At 38.5% G+C, this 16,919-nt stretch overlaps 1 protein-coding gene across 2 annotated transcripts; it reads right to left on the bottom strand.

Moving 5' to 3' along the window:
- Positions 1–64: 64 nt before the first annotated feature.
- Positions 65–16,817, bottom strand: skic3 (SKI3 subunit of superkiller complex). Of its 2 annotated transcripts, XM_077601414.1 has the most exons (41): positions 16,746–16,817; positions 16,336–16,439; positions 15,842–15,985; positions 15,685–15,776; positions 15,519–15,594; positions 14,041–14,187; positions 13,791–13,889; positions 13,580–13,688; positions 13,356–13,496; positions 12,986–13,084; positions 12,771–12,895; positions 11,912–11,998; positions 11,538–11,641; positions 11,353–11,479; positions 11,114–11,293; positions 10,908–11,032; positions 9,654–9,904; positions 9,479–9,581; positions 9,062–9,244; positions 8,768–8,906; positions 8,619–8,697; positions 8,448–8,509; positions 8,327–8,383; positions 7,939–8,007; positions 7,523–7,597; positions 7,262–7,403; positions 7,098–7,191; positions 6,953–7,030; positions 6,744–6,868; positions 5,228–5,351; positions 4,941–5,165; positions 4,808–4,880; positions 4,686–4,739; positions 3,507–3,618; positions 3,243–3,371; positions 2,298–2,422; positions 2,032–2,196; positions 1,048–1,200; positions 751–881; positions 532–661; positions 65–289 (listed from the first exon to the last, which is right to left on the bottom strand). In XM_077601414.1, the coding sequence occupies exons 2-41, from the start codon at positions 16,426–16,428 to the stop codon at positions 212–214; spliced, it is 4,704 nt and encodes a 1,567-aa protein (XP_077457540.1). In that variant the 5' UTR covers positions 16,429–16,439; positions 16,746–16,817; the 3' UTR covers positions 65–211. The 2 variants fall into 2 exon arrangements, with proteins under 2 accessions (XP_077457540.1, XP_077457539.1); XM_077601413.1 differs by having other exon boundaries at positions 16,336–16,788.
- Between the last annotated feature and the right edge of the window lie 102 nt (positions 16,818–16,919).

Below are 16,919 nucleotides of genomic sequence, written 5' to 3' on the forward strand. Positions count from 1 at the left end.
TGTAGGTGATCCTTTTACAAAACAGCGCCCACTGCGGGCGCATTTTTTTTCTTCATAAGGTGTAAACGATTCATGAAAAATCTTTATTTCATACTGAATGTGGACACCAGTGATCTGGTCATAACCAGGTTGATTGAGTCTAAAAATCATACAATGTGGCCAAAGATCATAAACGGATGATTTTTTTTTTACCCCAAGCAATGAATATTATTCAGGATAAAGACGTAAGCTGTAAAAGAAAGTCCTTCAATCGATGATCACCATTTCTTTCAGCATGCTCCATAAGTACCTGCATGAAAATGAAAAAAATGAATTCCTTCAGTGGTGTATATGTATGTTATATGATTTTGTTACTAGTAGACCTCCAATCCATTTAAACTGAGAAGCCTGGTAGAAGACGAACATTTCTTCATCCACCCCGACCAGTTCAAATGGATTGGATGAATCTAATGGCATCAGTGGCAGCCAGCGATTTAAAAGCAAAGAAAGTAGCCACAAATGTTTCAGCTGTATAGTGATAGTGTGCTTTACATTAATCAGCTGCTCGTCGTTTTTGAAATGCAGGTGCTTTAGAAGATACCAGCTGGCCACATGCACGACCGTCACAGGGAATTCTTGAGAGGGGACATAGACCAGCTTTTCCAACAGCCGTCTGGTTTCCCTACAGACCACACAAATGTTAGCAATGAACGATCATGTTTCAAGCCGGTGATTTGAGAAGAACCTTTTGACACATGAGAAAAACCCTACCTGGCAGCCATCTTGGTGGCAAACTGGACCAGAGCCTGGAACAGGAGCGCCACAGGGGAAGAGCCTAGTTTCAAGGCCTCTGTCGTAGCTTGGAGAGCCAGATCATTCCAGTCGTTTCCAGGAAGACCTGCCTGAAAAGTTCACATGGAAGCACATAGGAAGAATTTACAATCTTCTCAATTACAGTCACAGATGCTCATCATGTTGACCTTCTGTTTGACCCTCAAATCTTTGTCTTTCATCTCTTCTGTCTTACGGTATTTGTAAGCTAGAGTATGAAAGCAAGCACCCACTTACCATGCAGGCCCTCACGGCTAGGAGGCCGAGATGCAGCAGGCTGGCGATTTGACTGCCATGCAGGCCGATCTGGGAGGCAAGCTGCAAACTCTGCCTGAGTGCCATCACTGCCTGGACCAGTAGACCCTGGCTTATGTACACCGTGGCTAACCACTGGATGAAACACATTAGAATGAAGGGTGTCAATTCATTTTGTCGAATGCCACATGGAATTCCCTGAACTCATCGTTTAGGAATATTATGTCTGCCAACTCGTGCTTCCATGATAAAACAACTGAGTGACTACTAATTAATTATCAAATGAATTAACTCATCTATTTATTACAGTGTATTTACATAAAATGAATGAATCCATCCACCAATCAATCTCCTCAATCTTTACAAATGCTTTTTTAAAATTTTGTAAGCTTTTAAAAATGTATTTACATTTTCAAAGGAAAAAAAACGCTTTCATCATGTGGTTTATTGGTTTACTAAATAAAACCAAGAAATATGGATGAAATATGGGTCGTATTCATTTTTATATCACTTTATTTTTTCACATCAATTGAAAAACCCAAAAACTATATCCAGTTTTTCAATTATTTATGAAAAAATAAAGGATACAACTATACATGTTGTCTTTATTTTTAATTTGTAAAGAATATGTATTGTTTTTTTAATTTTTTAAAAATTCAAAAACTGTAAATGTTCTTTGAATTCTGTGGTACTAGATCTTTCATTGAGGACTAATATCCTACAGTTTGGGCTTGTCTCGTGAGAGGTCGCCACATCAAATGATGTTTTTCCCATTTCACCCTATCCTTTGCATCATCCTCCCCTACACCAACCATTTCATACCATCTACTACCACAAAAAAATGAAATGGCAGACTAGATATGGCCCCACGACCATGAATTTGACACAAAATGCCATAAATGTGAATGATGAGGCAAATCACATTTTCCAGTGTTGCTTGAAATGACTATGGTTGCTCATTCTTACATGCCATGCTGCAATATTGTGTGGGTTCAACATCACAGCATTATTAAGCTGCTCCAGGACAGATTCGGAGAGGAAAGTACCATCCCTGGCCTTAAGGAGACGCTGGCATTGTACTTGTCTCAATGACAATACCACTGACGGATGCTCTGGGGATACTTTCAGCATCTGGATCAAAGTACGCCATGCAATTACACTGTCAGCAGTAATTCAGTTGTGAAATATAGTAATTGATTGAAAATGAGTGAGTATAAGAGTGGAAAGGTCACCTGTGAGCAGAGTGCTTCTGCTTGATCAAGCTGTCCACTCAGCATGAGACCACTGACTGCCTGTTGTAGTACCCATCCTTCCAGAGATTCGACCATGGAGAGCTCTAGCCCATCAACATGTCGCACTGTGATACACAAGTACATAATACATATTTATACACATACACATACCACCCAACCCTATATACATATACACACAGGCATGTTTTCAGAGTTAACTCGCAATTAATTACATTTGTTTTTAAAATGTTTAAGTGCAAATGTTATTATACATTTTGTGTTTCAAATACTACATCAATACAGGAGTTACCCATTATGCTTATCAAGCATACTTCAAATTTAAGCCTCATTAAAAACAAGAGTTTGGGCAATTTAAGCTTGTAAAGATGAATTAAACATCAATTTCCCCTAAATACTAATTTGTAAGAAAAGTAGCATGCAAATATTGGTTTGCATGTAGTATACTCACAGTTCTGATATCAAGGGTTCAAGCTTGTGCCCTATGTTTAATTTTTTTGTGATACAATCTATAAAATGAATATTTTATTTTACGTAATATTTATTTTGCATATAGTATTAGATTTAGAATACAAATGTCGGCTTACAAACTTTAGGGTCAGCAGAAGTCCTATGCAAGCCTAAACTCTTTTGAGCTTACCAAAGACTGACTTCTAAACGGCTGAGGACCATCAGACAATAAACTACGTGATATGTGTTAATTTGTGTATAATGGCTCAATAAAATATTTTTGTTTGTTTGTTCCAAAACTCATTTCCAGCTTAAATCTTAATGCCAGAGTAATACAACAGTGAATAACACGGTATTTAAAAATAAATACTCATCACAAAAAGACATTAGTCAGCTATTAAAATAATACTTTGTGTCTTCAATTTTATCCCAAACGCCTCCCCGCTTTCCAAAACACCTAAATAATAAAATACATACCTTTTTCAGAAACCACCAACATGAGGGTTTGCTCCAGTCCTTGCCTACGAGAAACAGAGCCAGAGAGATAAGAAGCAGCCTTTTCTGTGTGACATGCAGCCATTAATCCTGCCCACGCTGCTGGATCATCTGCAAGTAGAAGAGACATTGTTCTAAAACTGGCACCTTCTAAAAACCAAGAATGCGCTGAACGCTGAAATTCTTCTAAGCTACACATATTTAATTCATAGCTTTGGGCTTTTTGAATAAATATTCGCAAGCTACCAGGGCAGAGCAACACAGCTCTCTGCATGGTCTTCAGAGCATTCCTATGAGAATCTTCTCCAGAGTGTCTGCCACAGGCCAGCTGGTTCACCCCACTGTACAGGAGCGCTCTCTACAGAATAAAATCGTTTTATTTAGCAAACACGACAAAGGTGACAACGATAATAGATAGGCTCCTACATTGACAGCAATTTACTTTATCATATTTATTCGAGTATAACACGCACCCATAATTTGTGACAAAAAATAGGTAGAAATTTTCCTTTTTCTGTTTTTCTCAGCTCACAGCAAGGATTGCACCGGTACTGGTAACTAGCAAATGCTGAACACATGTCGCCATTACAAAACATTTATTCACAACATATGGTACGGAAACTTGGTAAAACAAAGTACTACCAGTATGAACACAATTCTCAAATGGAATTTACAATTTTAAATCCTTAAAGTCTAATTCTTCATCATAATATTAAAAAAAAAATTAAGTCTGATTCTTCATCATCAGATTCACCAAACAATTGATTCCATTCTTCTTGAACGAGGATAGCGCTCCCTGGGCAGACTCGTTTGAGCAGGTGCCCCACTAACGTTTCCCTGGAGCAACTTTTAATTTTTTTTGCCCCTTTATCCCCATAAACTTGCTGAAGCCTATTTGAAGAAGGCTGGCATTTGTAAAAGAAGGTAGATTATCGCCAGCTGGCAAAGACAGGTTTTACGTCTCCCATAATAGCGGCTGCGGAGGGCAGTTTTTCACTGGGATTTGGTCATCAACGCGAAGACCTCGTGTATAACGCGCACCCAAACTTTGCTTCAGTTTTTTGGCACAAAATTGCGCGTTATACTCGAATAAATACGGTAACTCAATTTAAAATGGAATGGCTGACTTTGAGAGATCCTGCTTCAGTACTATTGACTATGTGTAGAAGCCCACCGGTTGGCCTGGAAGGGCTCAAAGCCATTGAACGATTGGTGCCATCTCTTCCCAGTACAAATGGATTGGACGTCTAACATAGTCAATGGCAGTCAATGAATTAATCTATGAAATAAAAATGCCAGTAGAATACGAAAAAGTTATTGTTAATGCAAAAACAGTTCATTTTAGAGTACCTAGATTTGGCTCGTCTCTCACCGCCAATAATTTCAAATAGATCTACAACACACTATAAAGATAAGAAATTCTACCTTTCCCAGAGTCATACTAGAAAGACAGGCGACATGTCCAGCAATTGCTCCCCCCTGTAAAACAGCAGCATGACATTATTTTGTGGCAAAATATGGCATAACTTGCAAGGCACGTTGCTCACATTTGCCTTCCTGGGGTAGTAACGGGGTACCAGTTTGGACAATAGTGACCACAAAGAAGAGTTCCAAGGATAGCTGAAAGTTCCCACAAGAAGTAAGCTGAAAGGTAAAATACAATTTCAAAGTAGTACTCACCTGTGTACAGCTTTGGAGGCCTCTCTTTGCACTGCACTGTAGTTGCCCTGCAGTGCCAGTAAGGTGCAGGTGAGAAGACAGCGCTGCTCGATAACTGTCGCACAGGACGAGCCTTGTTTGAGCAGCTCAGCGCGGGCAGCGGAGGCTAGCGTCGTATCATTGTGGACCAACCCGAGGGCGCATAAACACAGAAGTGACTCGGGTACTGGTTCTTTCAAAATGGAGCTGCGAAAGACAGACTCATTCAGCAACTATTTCACTGGAAATTGCGGAATTAGTGGACTGACCATTTAAACAGCAGTGTCTTGGCAGAGTCTACATTGCCCTGTTGGTACTGCAGCAACGAAAGAGCTGTCAACACATATGCTGTCTCTTTTTCACTCGAGGCCACAGTCAGGGCACGCTCGTATGCTGCGGAAAACATAAGCATTTCACAGTCGCATAGCACATTGAATTTTCATTCTTGATGGGGCACACACTTAACTCATTGGCAGCCACTTACAGTTAAAGACGTCCGATCCATTTTCACTAGGAGGCTAACAGCAACTCATCAACAAATTAAAACATGAGCATTTATAGCCAGTCCTTCCAGTTTAAATGAATTGGATGCTATCATTGTCAATAGCAGGCAATGAGTTAATGGGGCGAGTGGCTTTTAAAAAGAGGAAAATAAAAGAAACTAAATTAACTTTAACATCATTAGATGACACAATTATGTTAATGTTTTATTATCATTATAGAATTTTTCATATTTATTAATAAATACATTTATAAATTAATTACATGTTCATTTAAAATTTAGTATTTTTTTATTTTTGGAGAAATTGTGTGGGGATGCTATGCTGATGGTAAATTTCAGGTCGATTACTGTTGATTTTGGGTCACTACCTGTGGATTTTGGGTCTTTTGCTTTTGTTCTTGCTACTGTCACAATGAAATGTCCCGAATACGGGATGAATAAAGTTATCCAATCCAATCCAATTCCTGTTTATATTGGGTCACATTTAATTGATTTAGAAGAATTTCAGGATCATTTCCTGTTTTTTTTGTGTTATTTACATAAAAAATAAACTGATTCTGGCCACCAATATATAGCACACACTCCCCTTCAATATTGATAGTATTTAAATGAGTATCCCAGGGGGTGGCCAAGTCCGGTCCTCGAGAGCCCCTATCCAGTCTGTTTTCCATAGCTCCCTCCACCAACACACCTGAATCAAATAATCTGGATCGGTATCAAGCTTCTGGACAGCTTGCTGATGAGTTGATCATTTGATTCAGGTGTGGTAGAGGAGGGAGATCTGGAAAACAGATTGGAGTACCCTATAAGAAGAGTCCCCTGCCACCCTCATGCACACAAAGCAACGTCAACACTGAAGTATGGAGATCATGAGCTAATGGCGGGCTGCACCTCAGGGTTACCAAATCACAAAGTTTCTTTTGCCGTTGTGTTGCGTTCCCCACTTCTGTCTTTAGCTGTCGTGAATGTCGCCCGTGCCCCCCGCTTTTGTCTTTAGTTATCATACACAAACCCAATAGAAAGAGCTTTACCCATGCGCGGTGAGAAAAGGGTATCATTTAAAAAACAATACAAACACCCTGCTGCGTATGATGAAATTGGTAAATGTGGATGCAAGGTCTCAATCAGAAATATATATTAAAACTATATAACATTTTGTATGAAAATTTACATTTATACATTTTTTTAAAAACGTTAAAAACTAATAAAAATAAATTTACACTATGATTATGGCTTCTAATAGTAGTCTTAAATTTGACAGTATTTAAATGTTTGGTACTCACTGCTGATGCTCTCTTGTATTAGCCCTGCCTTGCAGTAGGCTAGAGCCAGCCCTGACAGATCACTAAGATCCTCCAGCGGCGTGGAAATATAAAAATTGACTGCCTCTCTCCACTGACCACAAGCACTTAAGAAAAATAGTAGAATTTATTTTGTTTGGTAGAACAACAGCAAATAGAGGTGTTGTCAGTAAAAATTCTGAATTTCTTACCATAATGCACGAGCATAGTTGCCACGAGCAAAATACAGTTGATCAGTGTGCAACTTGGAATCAAGTAGCTCAACGGCCCTGAAGAGAATTAAAAAATAATGATAATAATAAATAACATGATCATGGAATGTTTTTTCAGTCATACCTTTGATAAGCATTCATAGCCTGTCTTTTTAGCTGGAGATGCTCATTCAGAAATCCCAACATGATGAAGGCATCTACATCCGATTGGATTCTTTCTGGAAGGAAAACTTGACATTTCAGACGTCTGTCTACATGATCCAAGTACAACGGACTTTTGTAGCATACCGGTGTACTTTGTGAGTGCCACCTGGGCTGCAGTGATAGCATTCATCTGGACTATGTTGTAGCGGTACACTTCAGAGTCTCTCTTGCTTTTATCCAGCAAAGTGGAACACACCCAATGGGCATAACCTTTGATTCCCTCCATCTGAATAAAGGTGAGCGATCAAGAAGAAAAGGGAAAGGAGAAAAAGAACAACCAGAATGGGCTAAGTATATATTTTGTACATTTTCAAAGTGAATTCTTAGAGAGCAGTGGTCACGTACATGAGTGCTAAGTTCAGTGGTGTGTCTAAAAAGATCCATGGTTTCATCACTTCCCACTCTCTCTGCAATCAAAGCCTGTCAGGATAGATGAGAGCAAGGTTTTAATGCGTTAACTATGATTAATGATAAAAACGTGTGAAAAAAGAAACAAATTAGTAGTTGGAGTTTACGTTCCAAGCAAGATGGAACTTTTGCTCTAAGATGTAGCCTATAATATACGTTTAATGGTTTCAATCTGATTAAATGTATACGTTAAGTGTTAACAATATTCACACCAGTGTATTTTGATTCAGTTGTTCACGATAAACTATTCAAATCTTTTGTAAAGTAGGTATTGGGAACAAGTAGTAGTGTGAGATTAAAAGGCAATTAATCAAGATGAACAACATACAAAATTAATTCTAAGGCAAAAAAACCTGTCCAATCCAGCAGTTGACATACAGCGGCTCCAATGACTGTGCAACCTTAAATGCCTCATGTGCGAGCTGAGGAAAAAAAATAAACAAGAAGATGGTGCATTGAAAATAGAAGTACATTTGTGTTTGACCCGATGCAGCAAAATGACTCACTGTCTTGGTGGAGAACATTTTACAAAATGTCATATTTTAACATTTGGCAACATTTTTATCCAAAAAGACGCTTACAGAAAGATTGATGGGGAAATGACAAGGTTGAAAATGTTCACTTAAAATATTTTTGCCTTTTATTTTGGAATATTCCTGTACATCTGCCTCATTTTCTTATGCAAGATTGCCAATAGTGAAACAAAAAACTACCACAATAATCAAAATATGAAATGCAAACCTTTATATTGTCCTTTTTCAGATACAATGTCCCGAGGTTGGTCCAAGCAACCACATTCTGTAAATATATATGAAGTTATAAGAAAAATATTTGAATCCAATGTCCAACCTATCATACATACATTAGATTCAACTTGAATGGACTGGATGAAGCAATGCTGAGCCAGTGCAAAGTTCTCCAGACCTGTTGTTTTGGAAAAATGTGAAATTATTTTTTTTTTTTTTAAAAGAGAGAAATTGGTTACTGAATACCCCATGACAAAAAAAATATGTTTTTGATCAATACACTACACCTTTGCTCATGTTGATCACTCCTAACGCATTCCAGTAGCTATGTTCGCCACTGTCCATCATTACTGCCTTTCTTAAACACTGGAAAGAGCCATAAGTAAATTTAAAATGTTAAAAAATAAAAAATAATACATACTAGAATTAAAAATACTTGTTGGGATTTCTCCAGTAGTAATGTTTGTTCATCATCATAGTCACAGGTCAGGCGAGCTTGTTGATAAAGGTTGAGTCCCAGGTCATACCAAAGGCTTGCGACTTCTGGCATCAGTTTTAATGCACGAGTGTAACACCTGTGGGAATGGATCGGTTAAATGACGGCGATTGACATTTCATTTTGACTGGGGGGATCGTTCAATTGTCTCCAGCCCCTCCCAGACAAAAAGGATTAGATGTCAATTCCTGCCAATGAATTAAAGATGTAGGATAGAATTGACAGGCGCCGTACCTCTCGCCGACTCTAAGCGTCTGAGCCTGGTTCAGCATGTGGAGCTGAGTTTTTGGGTCCAAACCAGCCAACGCTGCCGGCATCTGGACTTGAGCTCTCTCTGGTGAAACTAAGCTTACAGCAGAGCAGGCATCTCCCAGCAGCTTCCATAAACAGGACAAGTCAGATCTCAGCTGCACAGCTCTGAGGAGCACAACTTCGATCAGGTTTGGTTGGAGCTGGTTGCTTGTCAACTAGTTGCCCGGACTAGTAATTAGAGGCTTATAGTCTAAAAGTTACAGTAAATTTTATCTGAGAAAGAAACATGAAGTCAATGCACATGATTTATTTTCACAGGCCACACTAAATGAAGGCCACCCGTGTTGAACACTTCTGCTGTAAATCCTGAGCAAGTAGCAAATGAGAATTTGGATTTACCTTAGAAAATTATGTATAGCTTGCTGGATCAGGTCAATGGCTCCTCCATCTCTACAATCCTCCATAAAACTTTTTGCCAGGGCGAGCTGAGACTCACCAAGACCTGAATAACACAATCTGATTATAAATTACATGTCACAATTTTGCAGTGTCTCACACTTGCGCAATAATCTACCTTTCAAAGCAGGGACATAGTCGTGCTTTGTTGTGATCTGTAAATACTCTGTGATGGCTTCTTGGAACTTGCCCAGGGTTTGCTTTATGGCCGCGGCCTGGTAAAGGATGTAGATGGAGGTAGGCTGAAGACTATGGGCCTTCCCAAAGGCCTTCAGAGCTGTTGTGAAACTTTGGCGTTTTAAGTAGGCCTCGCCCAAACACTCCCAACACACACAGTCTTCAGGATCTGCTCTCAAAGCTGCTTGGAGGCTGCAAGCATATATAGATAGGCAAATGAGTTATTTCAGAATTGGAGGACATTTTACATCCCACCCATTTAATTTTAATGATCCAAATTCAAATTACTAAAACAAGCAGTTCCTGAGTAAATTTAGTGTATATTTTATTATAACTTTAAAAAAAATGTTTTTATAGTTTTTCTATTATCATTTTTAAACATTATATTTTACATAAGTCAATGTGTTCACTGGGTACTAGTAATAGCAAGCTAAACGGCTAGCTTCTACTCCTGAGAGAAAGCCAGCATCAGGTCAGGTTTGGTACCTGCATCCTTGTCGCTGGAATAATAGTTTATTAGTTTTTGTAAATACCAAATATCTATGTTGTAAAAATTGTAACACTGATCTGCAAAGCATTTCACATTTTAATACCTATTATAGATGACTAAGTTTAGGGTGCCTGCCTACTGCCCGTAATTAGAAATCAGAAAGTGAAGGAGGAGAGCTCTGTCTTCCTTCTCAGGTTCGATTAATTTTGGATGTGGAAGATGTTGGTTGTCCAAATACAGGCTGGAGGCGATGAACAGTGACTTCAAAGGTTTTATTAAAAAATATTCCGGACACAGGCAAGGCTGTCGTCCACAAATGCACAGAGAAAGACAACTTACATTCACCTTTATTCTCTCAAGAGGGTGGTACCGAAACTGAACAAGGATGGGATTTTCCACTACTTCATACAGTAAGCTATTTGTTATGAACCGGGAAATAGAAGATAATGACAACATTGCAAAACTTCAACGACACATCTGGCTACAAAAGGCTGCAGCACCGCTGCTACGCTCATGAGGATAAGCGCATGAAAAATGAATGAATGAATGAATGAATGTAGCATAAAATTATAAAAGAAGAGAATATTTCTTTTCAGGTATTTTGATGGCCAATTGTCCTCCAATCCTTGACTTACTAAAATATCAATAAAATATTTAAATATTTGAAATAAAAAAGACCAGTATAAATAGTTAATTGGTACTCACTCTGCAATTGCCTGTTGATGCTCGCCAACCTTTAGGTAGTAAAGACCTCGTCTCAACCAGGCCCATTTAGCAGAACCTGGCGTGGCCTTTTCAATCACTGATTGGAGTATTGCCAAAGCAGTGTCCTGAAAAATAGCCAATAGAACGACACTTAGCACAAGTTTCCTGTGTTCAAGGAGGAGTCTGAAACTAAGTCCAGAAATTACCATGTCTTCCTCTGCCATGCATAGATCAACTGCAGCTGCGCCAGACTCGGCATCATCACAGTCCAACTCGAAGGCCTTCTTGTAGCAACCACGTGCCCGACCATAGTCATTAGCCACCTCACGGTAATAATGTCCCAGGCACCGGAATGCGCAACTGAGATGTGGGTCCAATTTAGCAGCCTGAAATACACATGAATGAGACTTAGAAACCAACTGAAGACAGACAATTTATTACTAACCTTGAGAAAATGTGACTGCGCTTTGTTTTTGTCTTTACGAGTCTCTTTGCCCATCGTCCAGTAGAGTGTGCCTAGCAAAAAAAAATACTCGGCACAGTTGGGGCTTTGTGCGGCCGCCTTCAGGAAACTAGACAAGGAAGGGGTTAAATAGTATTGAGAATAAAATAATAACATTTGTGGTCTACCTTTGCTCTGCTAGCTGCTTCTGGCCCTCAGCTAAGTGAGCTAATCCTCTCAAGGCTGACACCTCGGCCAAATTTGGGTGGGACATTTCAAGCCGTGAAGACAACTGCAAAAGAAAGAGAGGTTAAATTTGTTTTTTGTTTTAACTAATTGGTTGCCATTGACGGTGTTCTGGTAAACATTAGTTCATCCACTGCCATCTCGCTCACTTCAAATAGTCTTTAAGTCTACTAGTGATAAGGTCATTTAAAGAGTTTTAATTTTTCTTTTAACAGCCACGTGATTGGATGCCTATCATCATCAATGGCAATAAATCAATTGAATGTGGAACTAATGAGTTAAGCAGGATGTATTTATTGTGATGTGTCAAACTGACCTTGATTGACTCAGCTACTTTCCCTTTGTTAAGGTATGCACGGCCTTTAAGGGCTAATAGTAATGGGTCTTTGTCAGCATCAGGGATCTAAAAAGTAGGTAAACAAGATGATAAGTTGAATATAAAGGTCATGTTATGAATGGAATATTTGATAGGCAAATAACACCACAATCAAAATATGTTTCGCACGGGACAACAAAATATGATCCACTGTAGGTTAAGCCATCTTAAAAGTACATAAACATTGGTGACATTGGTGATTTCAAAATAGAGGGAAGATCAGGGTTTATTGTCAGACATGAGGTGAAAAATATACAATTTTGATTTGCATTCTCTGGATAGACAGCTAAAAGCTAACTGTCAGCTTAGCTTTTACCCCCATACAAAACGTGTTGGCTGTCAGAATTAGGATGGGGTTGGTTGTCACACCATATAATTATTCAAACAATTTTTGTTGTTGTCCAAAAGCAACATTGTAAACGTTATAATTTATGTAAACCTTTTCTAATTTCAAAAGTAACGTTTTATTTCAATTTCATTCAAAAGTTGTCATCATTTACAAAGATAATGTGGATTTTTTTTTCTAATTGACATGGTACAGTTTCTTTCCCATTGGCTATCCGCCAAAACCTCGCTGCCCACTCATTCACTGGAAGGATGCTGCTTCTCAATGATGCCAGCACCGAAGTTAGCGCGCTATTGGCGGATACAAGAGCCAGCCCGGGCCCCATGGGAGATAAACAGCTACCGTGTCCGACAGAGGAGCACGGCGCCATCCCGACCCAAATCCAACGTGCTTCAAAACCACTTCTGGAACAAAATTAATTTCACAAGTACGTATAGGACCCAATGTAATTACCAGGGAAAATGTCTCCAAAGCCTGTTCTGCAGCCTTCTCCTCTCCACTCCGGACCAAAGCTTCAAGCCTTAGCTTCAGGAGTCTGATCCTCAATTCCTTTTCTACAGGCAAACATGCTTTTAAACCTATTGGAACACAAGCACATATACTATCAGCTTTCTCAAACTCCTTTTAATTGGTTACTTCAATAAAAAACTTGATGTTTAGCATCATACCGTGAGCGCATGATTTTGCGCATTCTGCATATTTGTGCACTTTAAATTGAGCATCTGCCAGACTGTGCCACAACGGAGTGAAGTTGGTTTTCTTCAGTCCTACCAAATGAGAAGAATTCAACTTTTTCACAACTGTATGAATTAGATCATGCAGATGCTCAACAGAACGGTCAGTGGGTACAACTGCACAATTTAATAAGGACCAATATAAGACATGGTAAGCCTTTCATTCCACTATATCTATTCAACATCTGCTATAATAAATACTGTATGTATACACGTTTACAAAAAGATTGTTCTGCTCAATGGTTCTATAAATTGAATGGGGAACTAATACAGTGTCCTGAGTGTGTTTTTCTGTGTATGCAACCTTGCGTGAGATCCTTAATGGCATCTTTATAGTTGCCCTCTTGGAGTGCTTTCATCCCAAATCCCAATTTCCATAATCCGTTGTCTGCGGCTAAATTACGAAGCCGTGAAAAGCAACTGAGTGAGTCCTCATTCTGGACACCTATAATACAAAACACAGCATGTAACCTTTCTGCATATTGCATATTTAAAACTAAACAGGTCAGCATTTACATATGTGAGAACCTTTTTTTAGGTAGTGGGAACAAAGGACTTCAAGAGGAAAACTTTGAGTGGGGTAGAGGGACAACACTGACTCGCACGCGTTTTTCAACTTCTCTTCTTCTTCAGGCAGCTGTGGCAAACAAAAAACCCTTGATTAAGAGACCTGTAAAAAGTGCCTCACCATAAAAGGACGTGCACAATGTTGCCAATAACATTTTATGTTCTTAGATACCTTGGAAAGACATTTAATATAATTAGTTGAGAGCTTCCGATGTTCTTCTCCAGGTTTCGGCTCAACCAGAATCACGGCTTTCTCAAAAGCTGTGCTTAACTGTTATACAAGATGATAAAGAAAACTGCTATTAATAGTGCAGCATCACTTATTGCTTCTTTAAATGTTTTCAAGTTCTGAGGGACAACACGAAGTGATAGTACTCGGCGACCACGAGCAAACGTTGTTAGGTGTCACTGTGTATGCTTACATGCTTTAGCATTTCAGTGTCCTGATCATTTTCACTGGAGCAGTCTGAGAGGAGCTGGGCCATTTGTTGCCAGAGTTCGAATAAAGCTTTCTTGTCTGCGCCATCTTCCTCTTTGAGTCGAATAAACTGCAGCCAAACCTTTGCCAACTATGTATATGTAAACAACAAAAATAGTGGTCAAACTGCACACAATAGATGTGAATATAAAGGAATTACAATATTTTGGGGAAGAATTGTCAGTATTTCATTGGGGTGTCTATTGCCTCATATCTGGCGATACAATTCTCATCACGATTCGATCCCGATTAATCTCGATACAGCACTTTAAGAGGATTATTTTGATTTTTAGATATCCCTTCTGAAAAAAAAATCAAAATGGACATCATTCAGCAATAAAAGTAAACATTTTTTATGGCCTTAATTATATAATTTTCTGAGTTTTTAATAAAGACCTGATTTTGGGCAAATTATCTTAAATGCAAGATTCTAAATATGGAAAAAAAACATCTTAAGGGATGTATGGCCCTCAATAAAGAACGTTTTAAAAAAGGCAAACATTCAAGGTATACTAACCACAACAGGGCCAAAACACAAACATTACTTTTAGATGCAAGTGAGGTAGAACACTTGTTTTTATTGGGGCATTAGTGTCCACTTATTGAATAAATTTAATATTTACATACCTGTCAACCTGAGCTAATTGCTCCTCTTACTAATAATTGCAATTCCCCTTATTAAGCGATAATAACAAACAACACGCCACATACTTACTCACATAGGACGTACTTAAAAGTCTAAAATTTTCCCCAAAGTGGACGGGGTGCCCAATCAGTCAGTGCGCCTTTTGTATGTACTAAATTCAAGATTCTGTATGACGCTGTATGACGCTAACTACTAGACGGTCTGCATACATTGCTTGCTGACACGCACAGTGACCGAGACGATCCGGATTAGAACCGAAATGGGTAAGAGGAGATCGTTCTTACAAAAAACTTATACTTAAAAAAAATAATAATAATCCCATACAAAAGTTTTTATATGGCGTACACAATTTGAACTGATCGAAAAACGTATAAAACTCTAGAAAATGTATAAGTTGACAAGTATGTATTTAGTAAAATTTGATTATTTAGAGAAATAATGATTATGACATGCCAGGGCATGGTGGCTGACTACTGCCGACTAGTGGATGCGTGTGAAAGTGCACCCACTTAACTTCCACCAAAAACACGTGTAAAAATGGATTCAGATGAATTTTGAATTGATACGAGAACCGTGAAATGCAATATTGCAATATATCCCAGGATCATCAAACACCTTCAGTATTTCATGTAGTGTAACTTATTCCTTACCTTACAGCTTGAAATATTTCACAATTTTGTCTTTTACAATTAACTAATTTGAAATACTCATTCACTCAGAAATATTTTACATGCAGTGACAACATAGTACAGTACAAGTATAAATAAATTCCACACCTTGGCATATTCTTTGTCAGATTGATGTATCTCTTGCAGCTTCCCGATCACTTCATAGCACTTGTTTTTATCTGAGCTGGAAAGGTGGAATAAATACAATTTCAATAGGTGAAAACCCATTTGCGTGAAACAAAAGACGCTGTTCTTCTAAGATATACTCTTTTACCTTGCATACAGCTCGACAAGCTTCTGATAGACATTAGGTAGCTCAATTTTGAAATCCCACTGATCTGTCTTTTCATATAAATTGCCCAGGCCCTGTAATAAAACAAAGTTAGAATATACTAATTTATAAATCTGGTAATAGAGATATTTTCAGTTACCTGCCATGCCAGCAGCTGCTCAGGCTCTAGCTCCAAAGCCTTCTTGTAGGCTGTCTGTGCCTGATCGGGTTGATCCAGCTCACTGGCAGCCAGGCCAATAAACACCCATGCATTGTAGTTGTTCTTCTCAAGCTTCAAAACATTCTGACAGCACATAGTTAAGTCAGACACAGATACATCACAAATGATGCGAGGATTGTCAAAACCCTCGATAAGTATTAAAATATCAGAACTGAAACGTATGTACGATTTTTTGTAACTAAAAGTATCAATGCTCAGTTATTCCTTTCGTTTTTGCATGACAACAGGTCACCAGAAATATCTTGTCATGGGGAAAAGTGGGTTTGATTTTAAACCACTTGCCTCATGTATACATACGTATACATCTATATATACATACATATATATACACAATTAAAGGGCATTTACTATTTGTAAGTATTGATATCGAGTTGAAAATTTGAGTATGATGACACCTTGATTTTTGTGCTTACCTTGCATTGTTTCAATGCCTCTTTGAAGTCCTTGCTATTTATAGCCTCTCTGGCACTTTTTAGGGCAGCTTTAACTTCCTTATTACTCGACATGGTAATGCTACCTGTGGGATGGGAACTCATTATACATATTGTGTTTGTCTACATGAAGTCTGTCTACAAGTAGCACTGAATCGCAGGGAAACACTTTTGTGATGTTGATTTACGACTGAATGTCAATATTCCAGTACTAATTAAACAGTGATTTAGCAAATGAAGTTTAGGTACACATTAGCTTGTTTCGCTTTAAAACGTTAATCGATAGCGTCATACGCTTAGAAATATACAAATACGTAATGCAATTTGTATTTTTTTTTGCGCTTTAGGCTGAGTATGAAATGAATATTGAATAAAAACTTAGGGAGACCCACTGTTTACTTCGACAATTCAAGGCGCTGCTGCCATTGACCCGGATGTCCAAGTCATTGCGGTAACACTTCAAAATAAAATCAGTATGTGATGGAATTCCCTCCTCTGCCCCCAAAATAATATACGTACTATAGTCATAACGCGATATTTAAAGCAGTTTTTGTTATGGTATTGTT

This window comes from Stigmatopora argus, chromosome 5 (assembly GCF_051989625.1).
Source record: "Stigmatopora argus isolate UIUO_Sarg chromosome 5, RoL_Sarg_1.0, whole genome shotgun sequence".
Lineage (NCBI taxonomy): Eukaryota > Metazoa > Chordata > Actinopteri > Syngnathiformes > Syngnathidae > Stigmatopora > Stigmatopora argus.